Source organism: Babylonia areolata, chromosome 8 (assembly GCF_041734735.1).
Source record: "Babylonia areolata isolate BAREFJ2019XMU chromosome 8, ASM4173473v1, whole genome shotgun sequence".
NCBI classification, from domain to species: Eukaryota; Metazoa; Mollusca; class Gastropoda; order Neogastropoda; family Buccinidae; genus Babylonia; species Babylonia areolata.
In genome coordinates this window covers 5,242,058-5,259,944 of record NC_134883.1, presented here as the reverse complement: position 1 = coordinate 5,259,944, position 17,887 = coordinate 5,242,058, and the positions used below count along the sequence as shown (strand labels likewise).

At 42.9% G+C, this 17,887-nt stretch overlaps 1 protein-coding gene across 5 annotated transcripts in view; it reads right to left on the bottom strand.

Moving 5' to 3' along the window:
* LOC143284477 (properdin-like) overlaps positions 1-17,887 on the bottom strand; it is a 191,757-nt gene that overhangs the window by 7,466 nt on the left and 166,404 nt on the right. For all 5 annotated transcript variants that reach the window (XM_076591150.1, XM_076591152.1, XM_076591149.1 and 2 more), the window contains exons 4-13: positions 16,716-16,959; positions 16,071-16,185; positions 15,008-15,096; positions 14,343-14,513; positions 13,764-13,934; positions 11,757-11,930; positions 10,775-10,951; positions 4,168-4,299; positions 3,550-3,618; positions 113-192 (exon numbers count right to left, since the gene is read on the bottom strand). In XM_076591150.1, coding sequence (XP_076447265.1) covers positions 113-192; positions 3,550-3,618; positions 4,168-4,299; positions 10,775-10,951; positions 11,757-11,930; positions 13,764-13,934; positions 14,343-14,513; positions 15,008-15,096; positions 16,071-16,185; positions 16,716-16,959 — 1,422 coding nt within the window. The remainder of the gene's footprint in view (positions 1-112; positions 193-3,549; positions 3,619-4,167; positions 4,300-10,774; positions 10,952-11,756; positions 11,931-13,763; positions 13,935-14,342; positions 14,514-15,007; positions 15,097-16,070; positions 16,186-16,715; positions 16,960-17,887) is intronic.

The window sequence follows — 17,887 nt, the reverse complement described above, 5'->3', positions numbered from 1 at the left end:
TGTCTTGAAGACCGAAAACCAATTCAACAACTTTCTGCAGTGACATCTGTGCCTGTACGTGGGACTGAACATGAATGATTATTTGTGTAGACCAGCATACCCTGATACACACCTGATCGCAGTCCTCTCCAGTTCCAGACCCCTCCAGGCCACCATCTCCACATTTCCGCGACTTGCTTTCTTCCCCTGCACCTGTGCAGTAAACATGAGAGTGAGTATGACACACAAACAATTATCAAGTACCACCTGCCTTGACACCAGTCTTTGTTTATGCATTTTTTCTGCAACAATGACAGTTTAAAAACATTTATCAACAAGATTCTTTTACTCACTAGTGAAAGTTTGTACAAAACTGTTTCTATGTCTCTCACTACCTTCCTCAGCAAAACTGATTCTGGAAAGTCTTGAGTTTGGCAAGCTGTGACTGAACTAGCTATTGGGCCACTAATGATCTACTGAGCACTGTAATCAAAAGAAAATTGAAGTGGTATAGTTATGACTCGCGACCACGGGACTGGCCAAGACCATTCTGCAGGGAACAGTGCAGGGAGCAAGGAGAAGAGGCAGGCAGAAGAAGAGATGGGAGGACAATCTCTCTGAGAGGACAGGTCTGACCCTGAGTGAGACAAGGACAGACAACCACGAGGGATGGAGGAGGCTGGTTGCCAATTGGGTAGTGCCCCCACGGTCTATGAGACGAAGGAATAGAAAGAGTGAACTAAGTTCACAGCTGCATTACGGTTGCCTGTCCACATGCACCCAACCATGGTTTTGCAACAGACTGTCATAAATAGGAAGGAGTTTCAGTCCAGTGTCCTGGTTGAGGATAAGCTTTCTCATCTTGACTTGCCAGGTTTCTTTTCTCTTCCTCTTCCAGAAACTGGTTTCTGTGCACAGAACACAAGTCCTCTCCATGTCATTATACTGTGATTCTGTAATGCAAAATGCTCGTGGAAAGCAGTCATTTTCTGCTGGATGTTCCTTGTAATGTTTGTCCAGTGGTCTCTCAGTTTCACCAATAGTCACAGTCAGTGCACTGAATATAGTAGATGACCCCACACTTCTCTGTCTTCTAAAGTTCTTGACGTCCTTTATGTGTCAGTTTAGACCGTAAGGGTTTGGTAGGTGTGTAGAAGTGCCTTGCCCTGAGTTGTCTGAAGGCACGGGACAGCTCTCCGATGTTCCACATATGTACGGAATGTCCATCCGGATTTCGTTCTGTTGTGGCCTCCTTCTAAAAGCAAGGAAACGGGGACATCAAATATCCAATGAGGATGTCCGTTGGATCTAAAATCAAATCATGGTGCTTAGAGCCCCGCCAACCGCTGGATCGAAAAACCTTCTTCGTACATGACTTCTCATTTTCCCCTCAGTGTCTGCCACTTCTGCAACAAGGAGGTCTGCTCGATGAAGGTTTGCCGACTGTTTTTTGTGTTCTGAAGTTGACAGTACCTTCAACTTCCGTCTGGGCAGAGCAGACGCCCTGAATACCACACAATTTGACAAACATCCTGCATTAAATGTCACAGATCTTCAGTTCCAGAGCTGGCATCTGACCAGATATGGTTCTCTGCATTCCAGAAGGCTGCATTCTCCAAAACCCGAGGAGAGATTGCCTGACAACTGAAAGATGTGAAAGAACGCAAGTCCCAGTGATGGTAGGGTGGCTTTCTGGATCTCCCTGGTAGTCTTCGTGAAGAAAGATCGAATAACACTGATGAACATGTCCAAATGAGATCTATCGCGTGTCTCCTTTTATTGTTGTACTCCAGAAAAAAAAAAACGATTAAAAAGTCCTCAGGGACATGGGAAAGGCTCCTCTTTAAAGGACTTCAGGCAAGCATGTGACGAAGTATCCCCGGTCAAACCTTTGCATGTGTTTTCATCACCTGGTTCTTCTGTCAGTGTAGTTGTGCAGAAGGGGGAGGAAGGGGGGGCATAACATATCCTCAGAACTCACGTGGCTGACCCACTCATTCTACCAATGAGTGGACAAAACCACCAGATGTCCTAGGACTATCAGAACTGCTACAGGGTCAAGACGATCGACGATCCTTTTCAGAGGATGAAAGGAACTGTCCATATCTGTCCACAGATGACAAGGACTCGGGGTTTGTTTCTTCCTTGATAGCTTTGAACAAAAAAACACATTGAAGAATAAACTATCAAAAACTAAACCTTTTTTTTTTAAAAATCAAAGTATGGATAACTTTCGCCCAGTGATAAGAAACTCTGGGGAGAGCTGGACTGTACAAGGTCTTCAGAGAAGAAGCCCCCCTCAGTCAATTGTTTCAACCCTTAACTCCTCGATAGGAAAAACAAATAAAACACTGCACGTAGGAAAAATACAAAAAAAAAAAAAAAAAAAAATGGGTGGCGCTGTAGTATAGCGACACGCTCTCCCTGGGGAGGGCAGCCCGAATTTCACACAGAGAAATCTGTTGTGATAAAAAGAAATACAAATACAAATACACTCTACGGGGGCCAGGCCGCACCCAGGTCATGACTCCTGGATGCCCTTGTATTGCTGCCTTTTCTTTTCTTTTTTTTCTTTTTTTCCCTGGTCCTCAGCAAGTTGGAACCCGCGCCTCCAGGGTGGTCGCCACTGCAGGGCTGAGTCACCTTTTCTGGCAGACGTTTTAACCATCGTACGCCAGTGCAAAAATCTGAGTTTCAGTAGCACAAGGAGGCGTCACTGCGTTCGGACAAATCCATATACACTACACCACATCTGCCAAGCAGATGCCTGACCAGCAGCGTAACCTAACGCACTTAGTCAGGCCTACTTGCTTTCTTTGTGTTGTATTTCTGTTTTTAAAATACTGAGTTTATCATTTTTTTAACGCGATGCCCTGTGCCGTTGCCAACAAGTACTGCATGGAAACGAATTGTCCAGAACGGTCCGAGGTCCAGACCATGCCCTGACTGAAAAGTCACCAAAAATCCATTTTCATTGATAAAAAGAAAATACAAGCTCGCATCCCTTTTCTCAAGTACTTTTATTTCATGCTCAATGTCATCAGCATGGATAAGGAAGGTTTCAACAAAGTTAAGGCATTAAAATCGTCACTTATTCCTGTAAAACAAAGTGCATCTTTTTAATGTCAACACATTCCAAAATCCTGATGTGGTTCAGATGAAATGAAAATATCAAATTCATGAACTCGTAAAATGAGACATACTCCTTGATGTGTACTGGATACTTGAAATCAACACTGAGTCCTGGGAGGACCTTGCAGATGACCGCAACAGATGGAGAAGCACTCTCAAGAATCAGCTACGGATTGGTGAGGACAAACTGTCAGCTGCTGCAGCAGAAAAGAGAGCTCGCAGAAAAGGGAGCCGACAGACCAGCATCAGCTTACACATGTGATCACTGCGACAGAGACCGTCTCTCTCGCATCGGTCTCTAGAGTCACAGGCGACGTTGCTTGGTCAAAGCAGACAGCCCAATTAGACATTAGGTCGGATATACTCTATCCAAGGTCAGCCATGACCGAAGGAGGCCTACTACTACTACTACTGGATACGCTGAGTGAGATCCCTTACCTTCTTCGGCTTCGACTTCACTGTTGCAGAAGGGAAGGCCAGTGCAGTCTCTCACATCCAAACTGTCACCTGCACGCCCATTATGTTGACACAATGAAAAAACGATTGTTGATCTTAGTATGTAATCATTACCACCACCTTAAAGTTTGGTTTCATTACATTTAAAAATCTTTTATGTTGCTTCAACTTTTCTCCCAATACTTAAAAGTATTCAGCAAGGGACATACTCAAATGACTCACTTTACTAGTAGTCGATAAAACATGAACAAAAACAGAAACAAAACGGGCACATAGACTGGCGATTCATTCGTACTTGGGCCAGTGGACTATATACAATTAATAAATGAATGAATAAAGTAAATAAAGGATAGGGATGGTGGTAAGGACTGTGGATCAACATGAAAACAATAATATATACTGTATCAACTGTGGTGAGAGAGAGAGAGAGAGAGAGAGAGAGAGAGAGAGAGAGAGAGAAGGGGTGAGGGGTTGGGGTGATGGTATTCAGATGAGAAAAAAAAAAAAAAAAAAACAACAACCAGGTAATGAACAAAAAAAAACCTCTTTGAAATGTGAAACTTTGTTCCCATTTTTGCTCAGAAAACATTTCATTTTCACCTTCACAGTCGTTTCCACCATTGCGAGGTTCTGGGCACGTGCAGGTTCGCTGACGCACTTGGAGCGCCGTTTCGTCCGCGCATGACGAAGAGCAAGCCGACCACTCGCTCCAAGGACACCATGTTCCGTTACCTGCCAGCCACATTGATAAATTACACTGTACTTTGGCAGAACAATACACGCTATCGCACGATCACTTACGATAAGTCTCACATACCTGCATATTATTTTCTATGAAGTCATCACAAGGTGTGATCGATATATTACCCACACCGGAAGAGCTTTGGCAAAAACAGGTATTGGATTTCTAACCACGTTTTCACCAGTGCATGATGATGTGTTTTGGGGATAGGAACTGTGACTATATTCCACTCTTCACCTTGGTGTGAATGGGTAGGCCTACCGAACTTCGGTTGGAGAAGATTAAAACGGCAGGAGGTTAGGATTCCGGGAAAATGGCTATACCGTCACTTTCGATTCCGGTTCATGGACAGTGGCACTCACATGTATGATGAGTTTGCTTGTGTATGCTTTCACTCAACAAAATGCCATATGACATCTGATTTAACAATCTGTCTGTCAGAACTGAGCTTTTCGATGCTGTAGTGGCATCCAAATGGCTTCTCTTGTCGGTGTGCAAGCAGCAGGTGGTTGTCAGTGTTTGTTTTACTGTTTGACAAAATGGACCATCATTCACGTCAGGCAGTAGTTTAGTGAGTGTATTTTGCAGGTGGGCGAGATGTATTTCTATAAAAAGCAAGCATAAAACTGTTCGTCTACCTATTATATATGCAAACAGTACCCTATGTTAACAGACAAAATAAGGCACGTGATTGTTCACAGTTTCAGTTTCAGTAGCTCAAGGAGGCGTCACTGCGTTCGGACAAATCCATATACGCTACACCACATCTGCCAAGCAGATGCCTGACCAGCAGCGTAACCCAACGCGCTTAGTCAGGCCTTGAGAAAAAAAAAGGTGAATAAATGATAGATAAGCCTACACAAATAAATAAATAATAAATAATAACTATAATGTAAAAAAAAAAAAAGAAAAAAAAAGGGGGTAAAACATGAAGACACACATTCACATATACACCCACACATGCATAACAGATATGCACCGAACATGCAGTTTCACAGATATGAAAGCACAGTCAAATACATATAAACGTACATGAGCTCCAACACACACACACACACACACATCACACACGTTACCCTGCACCTCCTCTACCCCCCCTCCTCCACACACTCATTTCTAGTCTACGTATCACAGCTTCCACGGCACACACACACACACACACACACACACACACAGATGAACACTTACTTGTACAAGCGCACACACATATGCCCATATCTCCACACACATATGTACAAAGATATATATATATATATATATATACGTTCCAATATCCTGTTGCTCCCACAGTGTAGGCATGCATACACTCACATACCTCATCCTCTACCCCACCTCCCTCCGCACCCCCACCTCCCCCTCACACACACACACACACACACACGCACGTGCACAGAACTCTACTGACACTTGTGTACACTTACACTCTCGCGCATGCACAAACGAACTCAAAAATACAGACCCACACATGCACACAAACACACACATACACACACGCAAAAAATGAACAATGAGACTAAAACTATAATGTATAATATTCGCTCATAATTTATGTGACATACCACGTGCTTTTGTATACAAAGTTCTCTCACAGTTTCTTCCTACCCATCTGCTCATTTAGTAGCCTGATGAAATATTTTAAGTGCAACAGAATTCATCAACTGTTAGGTCTAATGAAAATCTGCATAATGAAGATAAAGATATCGCTACTTCAATAATGTCAACAGAATTTTTAAAATATGTTTTTTTATGACATGCCATTCCCCTTCATTTATATGTTTATGTTTTGAGACGATTTTTTTGGTTTGTTTATCTGTCGAGTGTATTTGTTCCCGCCACTGCTCCTTGTCGTTACAATCATTTCAGGTTAAAGGTCCCTTATAGCCTTTACGGCCTTCGGAGCAGTGAATTCATATCAACTGTGTCTAAGGCTCCGCACTGTGAGGCGGGGCCAAATTCTCCTTTTTCACCGTTTTAACCTTCCCCAACAAAAGTCGGTTACCCATTTCACATCTAGGTGGCGTGATGATAAAAAATCTGAGCAAAGCACCAATCCCAAGGATACCATGCTGAAACGGGGCAGAACTGAGTCCAAGAAAATTAAAGATACTACGTTTAAAGGTGCTAGCAACGTGTTAAATCAACAGGCAAAAGAAAAGAATGGCACTCTTGAAGTCTTAACCTTAATCAGAACGTCAAGTCCTAAATAATCAACACAGACAAATGGATGGAATTCCTGTGTGCATCTTTCAGATTTCTCGTGAGGGATGCCAAAACCTTCACCTCATTCAAGAACAAAGGGGGATTGTGGTGACAACAGAATTTCAGCGGGATCTCCTTTTTATGTATAGACAGCGGGTTCCTTACCGGTTATCTCTTCAAACAACATTATTCGAAAACGCACTTTTACGGAAAATCAGTTCAACCTATTCAAGACTTGATCCGATAAGCAACCGAACTCCTACGCTGCCATCTAACATATTCTGAACTTGGTCGGCTATGTAGGGATATGTCCACCAGTGATTATTAAGTTTGTCGCCAGTTCTCAGTTAATGTTGTCACAGAACACACGCTGGAGACTGAGGAACGCATTCCTGAGGCCTTCATGGCCAGCTTGCGACTGGGTCCCAAGTCACTGGACGTCAGCGCGTGTTCTCTGTTCATGCAAGCATAAGAGATTTGATCTCCTCTGGCCTCCTGGAGAGTGCGTTCAGAGTACCGCAGAGGATCAGATTCAACAGGGACAGACGGACAATGGAGGCAAGCCAGCCAGAATGGAACTGTAAACCGGATTATAACATAAAATAATACAGAAAGAGACAGACAGACAGACACACATACACACACAAACACACAGAGAATAAAATGACTAAAACAAAATATATAGTTTCAAGTCAAAATATGCATATGCTTATTAGAGAGATGGGGGAGAAGAAATCAGTCAGCACTGGCTCTTAAAACCAACCCCGAAGTGCTAGTTTATCTGAATAGTATGTACTTCACTAAGAAGGTACAAAAGAACTCCACAAAAGAGTTACATCATTTACATCTGCCCCTGAAAACGGAGCATGGCTGCCTACCTGGCGGGGTAAAAACGGTCATACACGTAAAAGCCCACTCGTGTACAACATCAAGAGAGAACGTTGGAGTTGCAGCCAACGAACGAAGAAAAAGAAGATTTACATCAAAGTGCCACAGCAAACAATATATTTTTTTTTCGTGTCAAGGCAGTCAAAAGCAAAAGACGTAGGGTGGAGATGGTTTTGTTGTTGCTGTTGTTTTGGGGTGGTTTTTTTTGTTTTGTTTTTTTACCCGGACTTTCTTGGGTCCACCACTGTTTTATTTTGTATACAAGAAAGGCAAGGCCTTCAAGACTTCCTTGTGACACACTTTTAAAAAAATCCAAGTTTTTATGTATTGAGTATAATGCATTTACTGTTATATTTATATTTTTTGTATTCTCTAAACTTGGCACTTTGATCTGATATTCGACCCAACAAAGGATCTGTCATTATTATCATTTTTTGTTCAAACAGGAACTTCTTTTGCTAAGCATGGAAGTTTTATTTATTGCAAACGTTTTGGTGTAGATAGCAGAACAAGGGAAATTACTCTGCTGGGGAACTTAGTTTGCTTTAAACTGATCTTTCTCATCTTAAACATTACATTTTGAAATTATACTCAATACATAAAAAGCTTGGATTTAAAAAAAAAAGTGCATCAGAAGTGAGTCTTGAAGGCCTTGCCTCTCTTGTTTCAAAATGTAATGTTTAAGATGAGAAAGATCAGTTTAAAGCAAATTAACTCCACTAGCATTACAGAGTAATTTCCCCTTTTTACTATCTGAACCAAAACGTTTGCAAAATAAATAAAAATTCCATGCTTAGCAAAAGAAGTTCCTGTTTGAACAAAAAATGATAATAATGACTGCTCTAGCTGTTGGGTCAGAATATCGGATCAAAGTGCCAAGTTTAGAGAATACAAAAAATATAAATATAACAGTAAATGCAGTTTGCATATAATTAGGCTTCATTCTTTATTTTTTTGTACCAATCCCAGAAGCGCAATATTGTTTTAAACAAGATGACTGGAAAGAACTGGATTTTTCCTATTTTTATGCCAAATTTGGTGTCAACTGACAAAGTAGTTGCAGAGAAAATGTCAATGTTAAAGTTTACCACGGACACACAGACACACACACACAGACAACCGAACACCGGGTTAAAACATAGACTCACTTTGTTTACACAAGTGAGTCAATAAATTACACAATCAACTAAACACCATGGAAATAATCAAAACAATACTATGTCAAAGTGATCAATAGCATTTATGGAATAAATACAACTTTTCATTTACTGATTTTGGGCTTGTTACAATAATATTCATCCTTTATTAACACTGCAAATGACAAGACAGTCTTTTTAAAAAAAGAAAAAAAAGAGAAGATTATAATGCGCTATGTCTACACAGACTATGCTGCACTCATTAATCATTGTTCACTTTGTTTAAAAAAAATAAAAAAGGGGGGGGGGGGGGTGAACTTGTTGACCTATACTTAAACATACGCAGCAACAACTGATAATGTGTGGCACAATCAAAGAAGCAAGTGAAAACAAGGTGGATGGCACACGGAATACACAGCGTTCTGTGTATCGTAACACGTGAAAAGAGGGGTGAAAAGAAAGGCACTCTGGGTGCAACATTTGAGTTTGAGTTCGAATTCTATCCTGTGTGTGTGTGTGTGTGTGTGTGTGTGTGTGTGTGTGTGTGTGTGTGCGCGTGTGTGCCCGTTTATGTGTGTGTGTCAGTGTGTGTGCGTGTGCACGCGTGGAAGTGTGCGTGCGCATGTGCGCATGTGTGTGTCTGTGTGTGCGGACGCGCGAGCGCGCTCACGTGTGTGTGCCTGTGCCTCCTCTTCTTTCCCTTAAAAGGATACTTTTTATTGTTGGTTTTCTTTTTCTCTCTCATTTTTAGAATTGAAGAAACGTTTTCTTTAACCCTTTTTTTTTTTTTTTAAACAGGACAGTCACATCATGTCCGTATCTAAATTTACTAATGACCATTTTTGTAAATAGAAGTACATGATTCACATACTGGACAAAAGATACTCTTTCCGTCCTCCGGACTGTCACCAAAGAGAACGTCTGTTTCTTTAAGAGAGATTTATTGATTTGTTGTCTTGAAAATATAGCCTGTACACTGGTTACAGACCTTTTTAATTTTTTGACAGTACCGAAAAAAAAGTGTTCAAGATAATCATTTTCTGCACAATAGGAACATTTAATTGAATTTCTTAGACCCATCTTGAACGAGAGGATATTTGTAGGGTAAATATTGTAGGGTAAATAAGCCATAGCAAACAATAGCTATTTCCGCCTTTTGTGGACTTCAACTTGCTTCTCAACCATGCAGCGACAGAAAAAAATGCACTCGGAGAAGAAGGCAGAATATTCATGTAGAAAATGTGAACTTTAAAAACTTCACACATAAAAAACAAATGCAAACTGGATTTTGTACTCGGGGGAAATACACAATTCAAGTCATGCCTTTTTTGGTGTGGTTTTCTTTTTTTCTTCTTTTTTTCCCAATTTATATCCCAGTGGAGTTTCCAATTTCGCGCTTTGCCTTGTGGTTTCACACACACACACACACACACACACACATATATATATATATATAGATAGATATATAATTATACAAACGCGCACTCTCTTCCTCTCTCTCTCTCTCAATAACGATATGACCATTACAATAATTTGGAACCCGTTAACGCAACTTCACGAAGACCAGAAAATTAGTCTAAACGAAATTTAAAAAAATTCTCGATCCGTTGTTAGCATGTTGGTGTGTGTTGTAGTTTACTTGCTTTTCTTTTTGAACTGTTCTTTCTCTCTCCTCATCCGATCTCTCCCGCACACACACACACACCCTCTCTCCCTCCCTCCAGCAGTCTCTGCTTCAGGAAAATTAAATATCTGGTTGTTTTTTCCCTTTTTTTTTTTTTTTTTGCTCTCCTTGAGCTCAGATGTTCAGGAGTGTTAAGAGATAAGACAGACGGGAAAAAGCCGACAGCCAGTGAAAGAGACTTGGGGGGCGGCTGTGTGGGTGTGAGGAAGATGTGTGCCTAGTGCGTTTCGCGCGCGCGCGCGCGTGTGTGTATGTATGTATGTGTATGTATGTATGTGTGTGTGTGTGTGTGGTGTTGTTGTTGTTGTTGTTGTTGTGTTTTTATTCCAAGTTTTTCCATTTAATGATTTCAGATAACTGGATCGTTAAAAGAAAAACATATCTTTAGACTTAACACGGTGTGCGTTGAGTGTATACGCCCGCACGCGCGAGGGATCGACGTGGCATATCTGTGTGCACACTGGCACATGTCAACACATGAAATGAAACATTAATTGATTCTATCAGCTTCTGTACCACACGTCAGTCCTGCAAATTGTTTCGACAAAGTGTACTCACGCGGACAGTCCTGATCATTGAAGCATTCCACACGCTCATACTGGTTGCCCTGGCAATGGGAGCCGCCATGCTGGGGTCGAGGATTGCTGCACAGGCGCGTTCGGATGCGGAAACCCCAATCACAACGAGGTGCTCGGCAAAACCCATATTCGTTCCACTCACTCCAGCCTCCATTGACTGAAAGGCCACACAACCCATTTAGTCAACAAATTCAGTAAATCAATCTGCATTCACCGGTAATTAACCACTCATGCGTTCCATTAAAGATATAACTTCCACAGTTCATAAAATAAGTGCTGACCCAATTATCATGGTACCCCCTTCAAACACACACGCGTTTCCTTACTTTATAGAGTAAGAGCTGACCCAATTATCATGGTACCTCCATTCGAATACACACGATTCCACACACACACGCACACCATCAACACCACCACCACCACGAAACCAAGCCACACCTAAACAAGAAAAGAAAACAAACATCCGGATTCCAGCTAATGATTTCAGTTGGTCCAGGCTCTAACGGACCTGTGACTATGGCTAAGCCAGCCAGAGAGATACATACGTACATATATACAATCAATTAACGTTGCCATTCGGCTTTAGATCCAGTGGTACACCTATTAAAGCAATGATATTTAGATTAAAAACGATCGTAAGCGTGACAAATATATTTTTCTACCATCACCACCCATCATATAGGTATATATCAACCCCTCCCCCAGCCATTTAGTGTACACGACCGAAATCACAACTGATGTGATGACCACCACTTATTCAACGACACCCCTTCCAAATGGCTCTCTTGTACTAACCCTCTGAAACATAACTGGAAACTTCCCTTTGCGATGTTATGATTTTCGTATTGCACGTTCGCTTTACTTTCACAAGTTATGAGGGCAGGAGGGGAACAAGCCTGACGTGCTTATTCCTAATTTCCCCCTCAAATAATTTTTTTTCATTCGTTCGTTCAGTGACTCACTGGGGCAGGGCCTGGCACTGGAGCAGTGAGTGGTCTGCACGGACTTGCCCTCACACTCCTTTCCCCCGTGCATGGGTCGCGGACTGTTGCACGCGCGTGTGCGCGTGCGCACGCCCTGGCCACACGTGGCGGTACACTGCGACCAGCTGGACCAGAGTGACCAGCCCCCGTCCTCTGAAAAACAACACAACTGGGGGGTGAGTTGAGGTTATTTCTCTCTGTAATGATTGAAAGATTAAATGACACTAACCGATAATACTCAAATGTATTCATAAATACTTAACGAAATGTCTTCAATCACCGATATGTGTGACGGGACATTCAACTAAATTCCTCCTCCTTCCTCCTGAGGAGGAGGAAGGTAGCAGAATGGTAAGGACACTCTTCTGCCAATACAGAGAGTCCAGGAGGGTCTGGGTTCGAATCCCGCTCTAACCCTTTCTCCCAAGTTTGACTGGAAAATCAAACTGAGCGTCTAGTCATTCGGATGAGACGACAAATCGAGGTCGCGTGTGCAGCACGCACTTGGCGCACTGAAAAAGAACCCATGACAACGAGCGTTGTCCTCGGGCAAAATCAGCGCGTTGGATAACGCTGCTGGTCAGGCATCTGTCAAATAGATGTGATGTATCGTATATGGATTTGTCCGAACACACCTCATTGAGAAATTGAAACTGAAACTGTTAGTTGAAGTGAGCGATCGGATTGAAGTAAGCGACCGATCCCCAGACAAGTTAGACTCGTATTGCCTGACCATCACAGCTTGCACGCACTATAAACCGTGACACTGAGGTAGCGCCCCATAGTAAACTTTCATATTCACTAAATCTGTCAATCGTTCAATTGATTGGTCACTAAGTCTGTCAATCATTCAACTGGTCCAACAACCAGTGTTGGTCAAGATGTTCACCTATCGATGGATAAGATACACACAAACCTGGGGGAGAAAGAGGAGATGGGGAAGCAGATAGATGGGAGGAGAGAACAGAACAGAAACGAGAGAGGAGACCCCCCCCCCCTCCGGGACACACACACAAACACACACACACGCGCGCGCACAGACAAATTTCATCTGGCCATGAATTCGGAGAGAAAATAAAGCCAAAAGCAAGTCTGATCCCGTGGTGGTCATGACAATCCTCCCCCAGTCCCCCTTCACTCTCTCTCACGCACACACACACACACACACAGAGAAATTACGGAGACCCATGACCAGTGACGTTATTTCATCTGACCCATAGTACGGAGAGGGAAAGCAAACGCTGATCCCCTTGAGGTCATGACAGTGCATTTGTCCCATATCTCCCCCTCTCTCCCCGCCCCCCTCACCCCCTCACGCACACGCAGAGAGAGAAATTACTGAGACCCTTGACCAGTGACATTATTTCATCTAACCATGAATACGAAAGGGGAAAAGCTGATCCCGTGGTGGTCATGACAGTCCCTCTGCCCCTCCACACACACACACACACACACACACACACACACAGAGGAATGCATGCATGCAGTCTTGTTTATGTATGGTGCAGATTGCATTTGTTCTCTAACGTCGAGCTCGCTCCTCCATCTTTTTAATCTGTGTGTGTGTGTGTGCGCATGTGTGTATTGAATATGCGCGCGCGCGTGTGTGAATGAGTGAGTGTTATGTTGTGTGTGCGCGCGGGTGTGCATGAGTGCATGAATGGATGATCGAACGCGCAACTGTGTGTGTGTGTGTGTGTGTGTGTGTGTGTGTGTGTGTGTTTCTTTGGAAGGCCATACACTAAAATGTTATTCCTTCTTGAGAGTGAGAGAGAGAATGTGTGTGTGTGTGTGTGTGTGTGTGTGTGTGTGTGTGTGTGTGTGTGTGTGTGTGTGTGTGTGTGTGTGTGTGTGTGTGTGTGCGCGCGCGCGCGTACATGCGTGCGGGCATATGTGTGAGTGCATCTGTGTTGGTGTATCTGCGCAAGCGCGCTCATGCGGCAGAGAGAGAAAGGGGGTGATAGAGTGGGACGGACAGAAACTCACGTGGGCACTTGACCAGTTCACACTTTCGGGTCAGGATGGCAGACCCTGGGCAATCCCGACCCCCGTACGCTGGGGCGGGGCTGTCGCACGAGCGCACGCGACGCCTGACCCCTGACCCGCACGTGGTGCTGCACGGCGTGAACTCGGACCAGTCTCCCCAGCCGCCGTCCACTGGAATTAAAAACACGGACGTGTACAAACGTGTCCTTGCGTGTGCGTGCAACTTGTGTATTCACGTGCAGTGCGCATGTCTGCTCATATCACGTATTGTGTGCGCGTTCAAAACATATGGTTATGCACGTGTGCGCGTGCGTGCGGGGGAGATGTGCATGGCAGTGTGCATGCGGTTATGTATGTGTGCTTATGCATGTGTGTGTGTTGATGTGTGTATGTGTGTGTGTTGATGTGTGTGTGTGTGTGTGTGTGTGTGTGTGTGTTGTGTGTGCGTGTGTGTGTGTGTGTGCGTGTGAGAGAGAGAGAGAGAGAGAGAGAGAGAGGACCAGTTTCCATGCCGGGTAACAGGCTCACAACACAGGCAGCACGTGCAACGTTCTGCGTCAGTGTGAAGGCGATACTGACCAGGACACGGTTGTTCATTGCAGTCCTGGGAGTTCACGGCCATGCCAGGACACGTCTGACCCCCGTAGGCCGGAGGGGGGTAGTTGCACTTTCGCTGACGTTTCCGCGTCCCGCCGTTGCACGACTGCGAGCACGGCTGCCATGGAAACCAGGGTCCCCAATTACCGTCCACTGGACAGACAAGAAGGAAAAATGCTCAGTCCGCCTGTAACGGCGAATCCACGACTACAAGAGCCAGAAACAAAACTTGTTGATCATTCAAAACGAAATCAACAGCAGTGCAAAAGTATGGTGTAGATGGGGTAACAAAAACGTCAGCTACACAATTGTAAATGGCGTGTATGTGTTATGCTAATAGCTATGAATCCATTGTTCTGTAATAATAAGGTAATGTCACTTAACATGAAGTAAGGTAACAGGATGTGATGTGATACAATGTGACTTGACAGGTGATACTCCAGCAATGTACGTAAGATTACACGAAGATGTGTGCTATCTGTCTATTCTGTCGGTCTTTCGTTCTGAGTAGACAGCATCTGGTTGCTGCTAATACTGCCGTCTGTGGATGACAATTACTACGGTAGTTCAGTAGTGAGAAAGAAAACCAAAAGCCAAGACCTGAAGCGAACAAATAACACCATCACTACTGCCAACTGTGGACTTACCTGGGCAGTAGAACTTGATCATACATGGCCTGGACATCACGTTCTCATAATCGTTCTTGTCACACCCGTCACATATCTTGAACCGGGACCTGTGTCATCATTTCACAGAAATGTGGTCAGCACGCTGCATGGCACAGTTACTACAATGAGAAAAAAATAGCATGCATTTCTAAACCAAAAAAGTGCGCTAGAGTTGTCAAACTGAAACGCTGGTGGGCGCTGATAAGATTTATGCAGAGAATCATTGCTACCAATTTAGTTTTGAATGCTACATGGGTGCTACTGAGAATGAAGAGATTCAGCTGAACATTTATATGTTACTGTAAACATACACAAACTTTTAGTTTGCTCTGTGAATCTGTTAAATGACAAATGCGACAATGTAATTAATGTCCGAATCTCGTGCAATGATGCACTTTCTTGACTTGAACGAATAACAAGTGATGATATACTTAACACTTATTAGAATATAATATCTACAAATGCAAGATAGGAATCTAATACATTTACCAAATCTGTCAGTTATCCAAAACTCAAAAATCCTCTTGCACAATGCAAACATGACTGTGTGCTCCAATCCAATATGGAATGGAACCATTGTAAGCCTATTCAACGAAGATCAGACAGGAACAGTTTCTTACGGACAAGTGCATGTAATATAGTTTGTGATAAAGATCCCACTTAATGTGTCATTTCATTGACTTTGAATCGTTTTGCTATTTGTATATTGTATAATGCCAATTCCTGACACTACTTTTTGTGTTTTGTTATATCTAAACGAATTAATCGGAATAAAAACTTATACTCACAAGCATCACTTGAATAAAAATATGGCTTAATATGATAAAAACAACAACCCCCCCACCCCCCCTCAAGAAAACCACCACCAGTAACTGTTGTTTTTTTCTGGTCCATATTATAAAGGCTGCACAGTTATCAACAGGAAAGGTTCCGAATGCAAGCGATCGTATATGCGTGTGAGAGTTCCTGCGCGTATACGTGTTTATGGTGTGCGACATCAAATTCATACTCTCGACATTTGTGGATCATCAATATTTCAAACCTCCAGCCTGCGCCACAGGAAGCACTACAGGGAGACCACTCTGACCACTGAATTTTTTCCTCTTCGTCACCCTGGCGTGGAAAGGCTGCGTAGTAGCCATGTTTGTTGGGGCTGTCTGCAAACATTAAAAAACAAACACTGAACTATCATGTGAAACACGGTATGCTTTCAGTTAAACCTGGAACAACGACAGAATTTCAATGAGTATATTATCTATACATTGACGTTTGGATTCATGGCTCATTCAAATTTGTTGGACTCTGCAGATATAAATTATACGACAACACAGAAGAGTATACATTGTTGTGCATTTACACAGATGGAATGAAATTAATACGGGTTCATTGTTAGTTTAAGGTTACCTGTAGGGTTCTTATGACTGCAAGCAGACATTCCATTCAAAATAATGTATAAATCTTTTTTTTTTTTTTTTATTAATATTTTGCGTGAATGCATATTAATATAATTTAACCAAGATCTTTGATTTTGGGGAGGTTAATTCTTGTAAACGAAAGAGTACAGGGAAATAAATGTTGCCACTGTCGTTTTTTTTGGGGGGGATGGGCGGTACTCTCGAAAACCCAAATACTTCTCTTCCACTTCCCATATATTCTCCAACGAACTCCCCCCCCCCCCCCAACTCACCTGTCTGTGGCTTTGGCCACTCAACCGGTCTCTTGGTGGCAGCCATCTGCTTGTAGCTATCGTCTTTGACCGGTAATGTTGTCGTCGTCGTCGTTGTTGTCGTCGTCGTCGTCTTCAGAGCCGCCGTGGTCTTTCGGCGTCTCTTGCTGTTCTTCTTCCTGTCTTTCTTTTTCGGCAGGGGCAGAGTGTTCGAGTCTTGACCCGGGCACGGCGTGCAGATGAAGCGGTTCCGACCCACTTTTTGCTGGAATACACAGTGCAGGGAAGAACAGAGTTCAAACGGTCTGTATGTTTTACACTTATTTGCTTATTTGTTTATTATTATCATTACTGTCTTTTTATTTTCTTTCATTTTATTTTTTATTATATTTTTCTTCTTAAAAAATAGTTATCAATTTATTCATCTATTTTTATTTTATTTCATTTCATCTTTATCTTTTTTTTCTTTTTCAAGACCTAAGTGCGTTGGGTTACGCGGCTGGTCAGGCATCAGCTTAGCAGATGTAGCGTATATGGATTTGTCCGAACGCAGTGAAGCCTCCTTGAGCTACTGATACTGAAACGGGCAAAGGTGACAGGGGCTGAGGGGATAAAGATGAGAGGGAGGAAAGAGGGAGAAAGAACTCAGATCTTAAAACTTTTTTTTTTTTTTAAATTTTTATTCAAGGATTAGGATTTCGGCATGGCCTATTCTTCCTATCTGTCTTGATAATCCACATCCATTACAATTGCGCGCGCGCGCGCACACACACACACACAGCAATTAGGGGAAAAACCCACTGTAGCCAAACACGCTGAACTGATTAAAACAAATGACATTCGTGTGCAATGCAATTTTCTTTCCCGTACACATTGCTGCCCGTGTTTGTAACTTTGCGAATCGTGCCTTATTATCGTGATGATCGCGTGGAAATGCGTCCTCTGAAGATCCCCTTCCCTCACGACCGCCTTTCAATCAAAGATAAATGTCAGCTTGGTTATATATACAGAGGCCGAGAATACCATGAAATGCCAACAGAACACACAAATCCTGTTACTTTCGTCAAATCAAACAAAAACCACACAAATGATTTTTGGGCACCTTTATTTCGTGGCTTTTTCCACATTTCTTCCCCTTCGCTCCTCTGTGTGACTGGTGGAGTGAACGTTCACGCCTTGTGAATATTACTCAT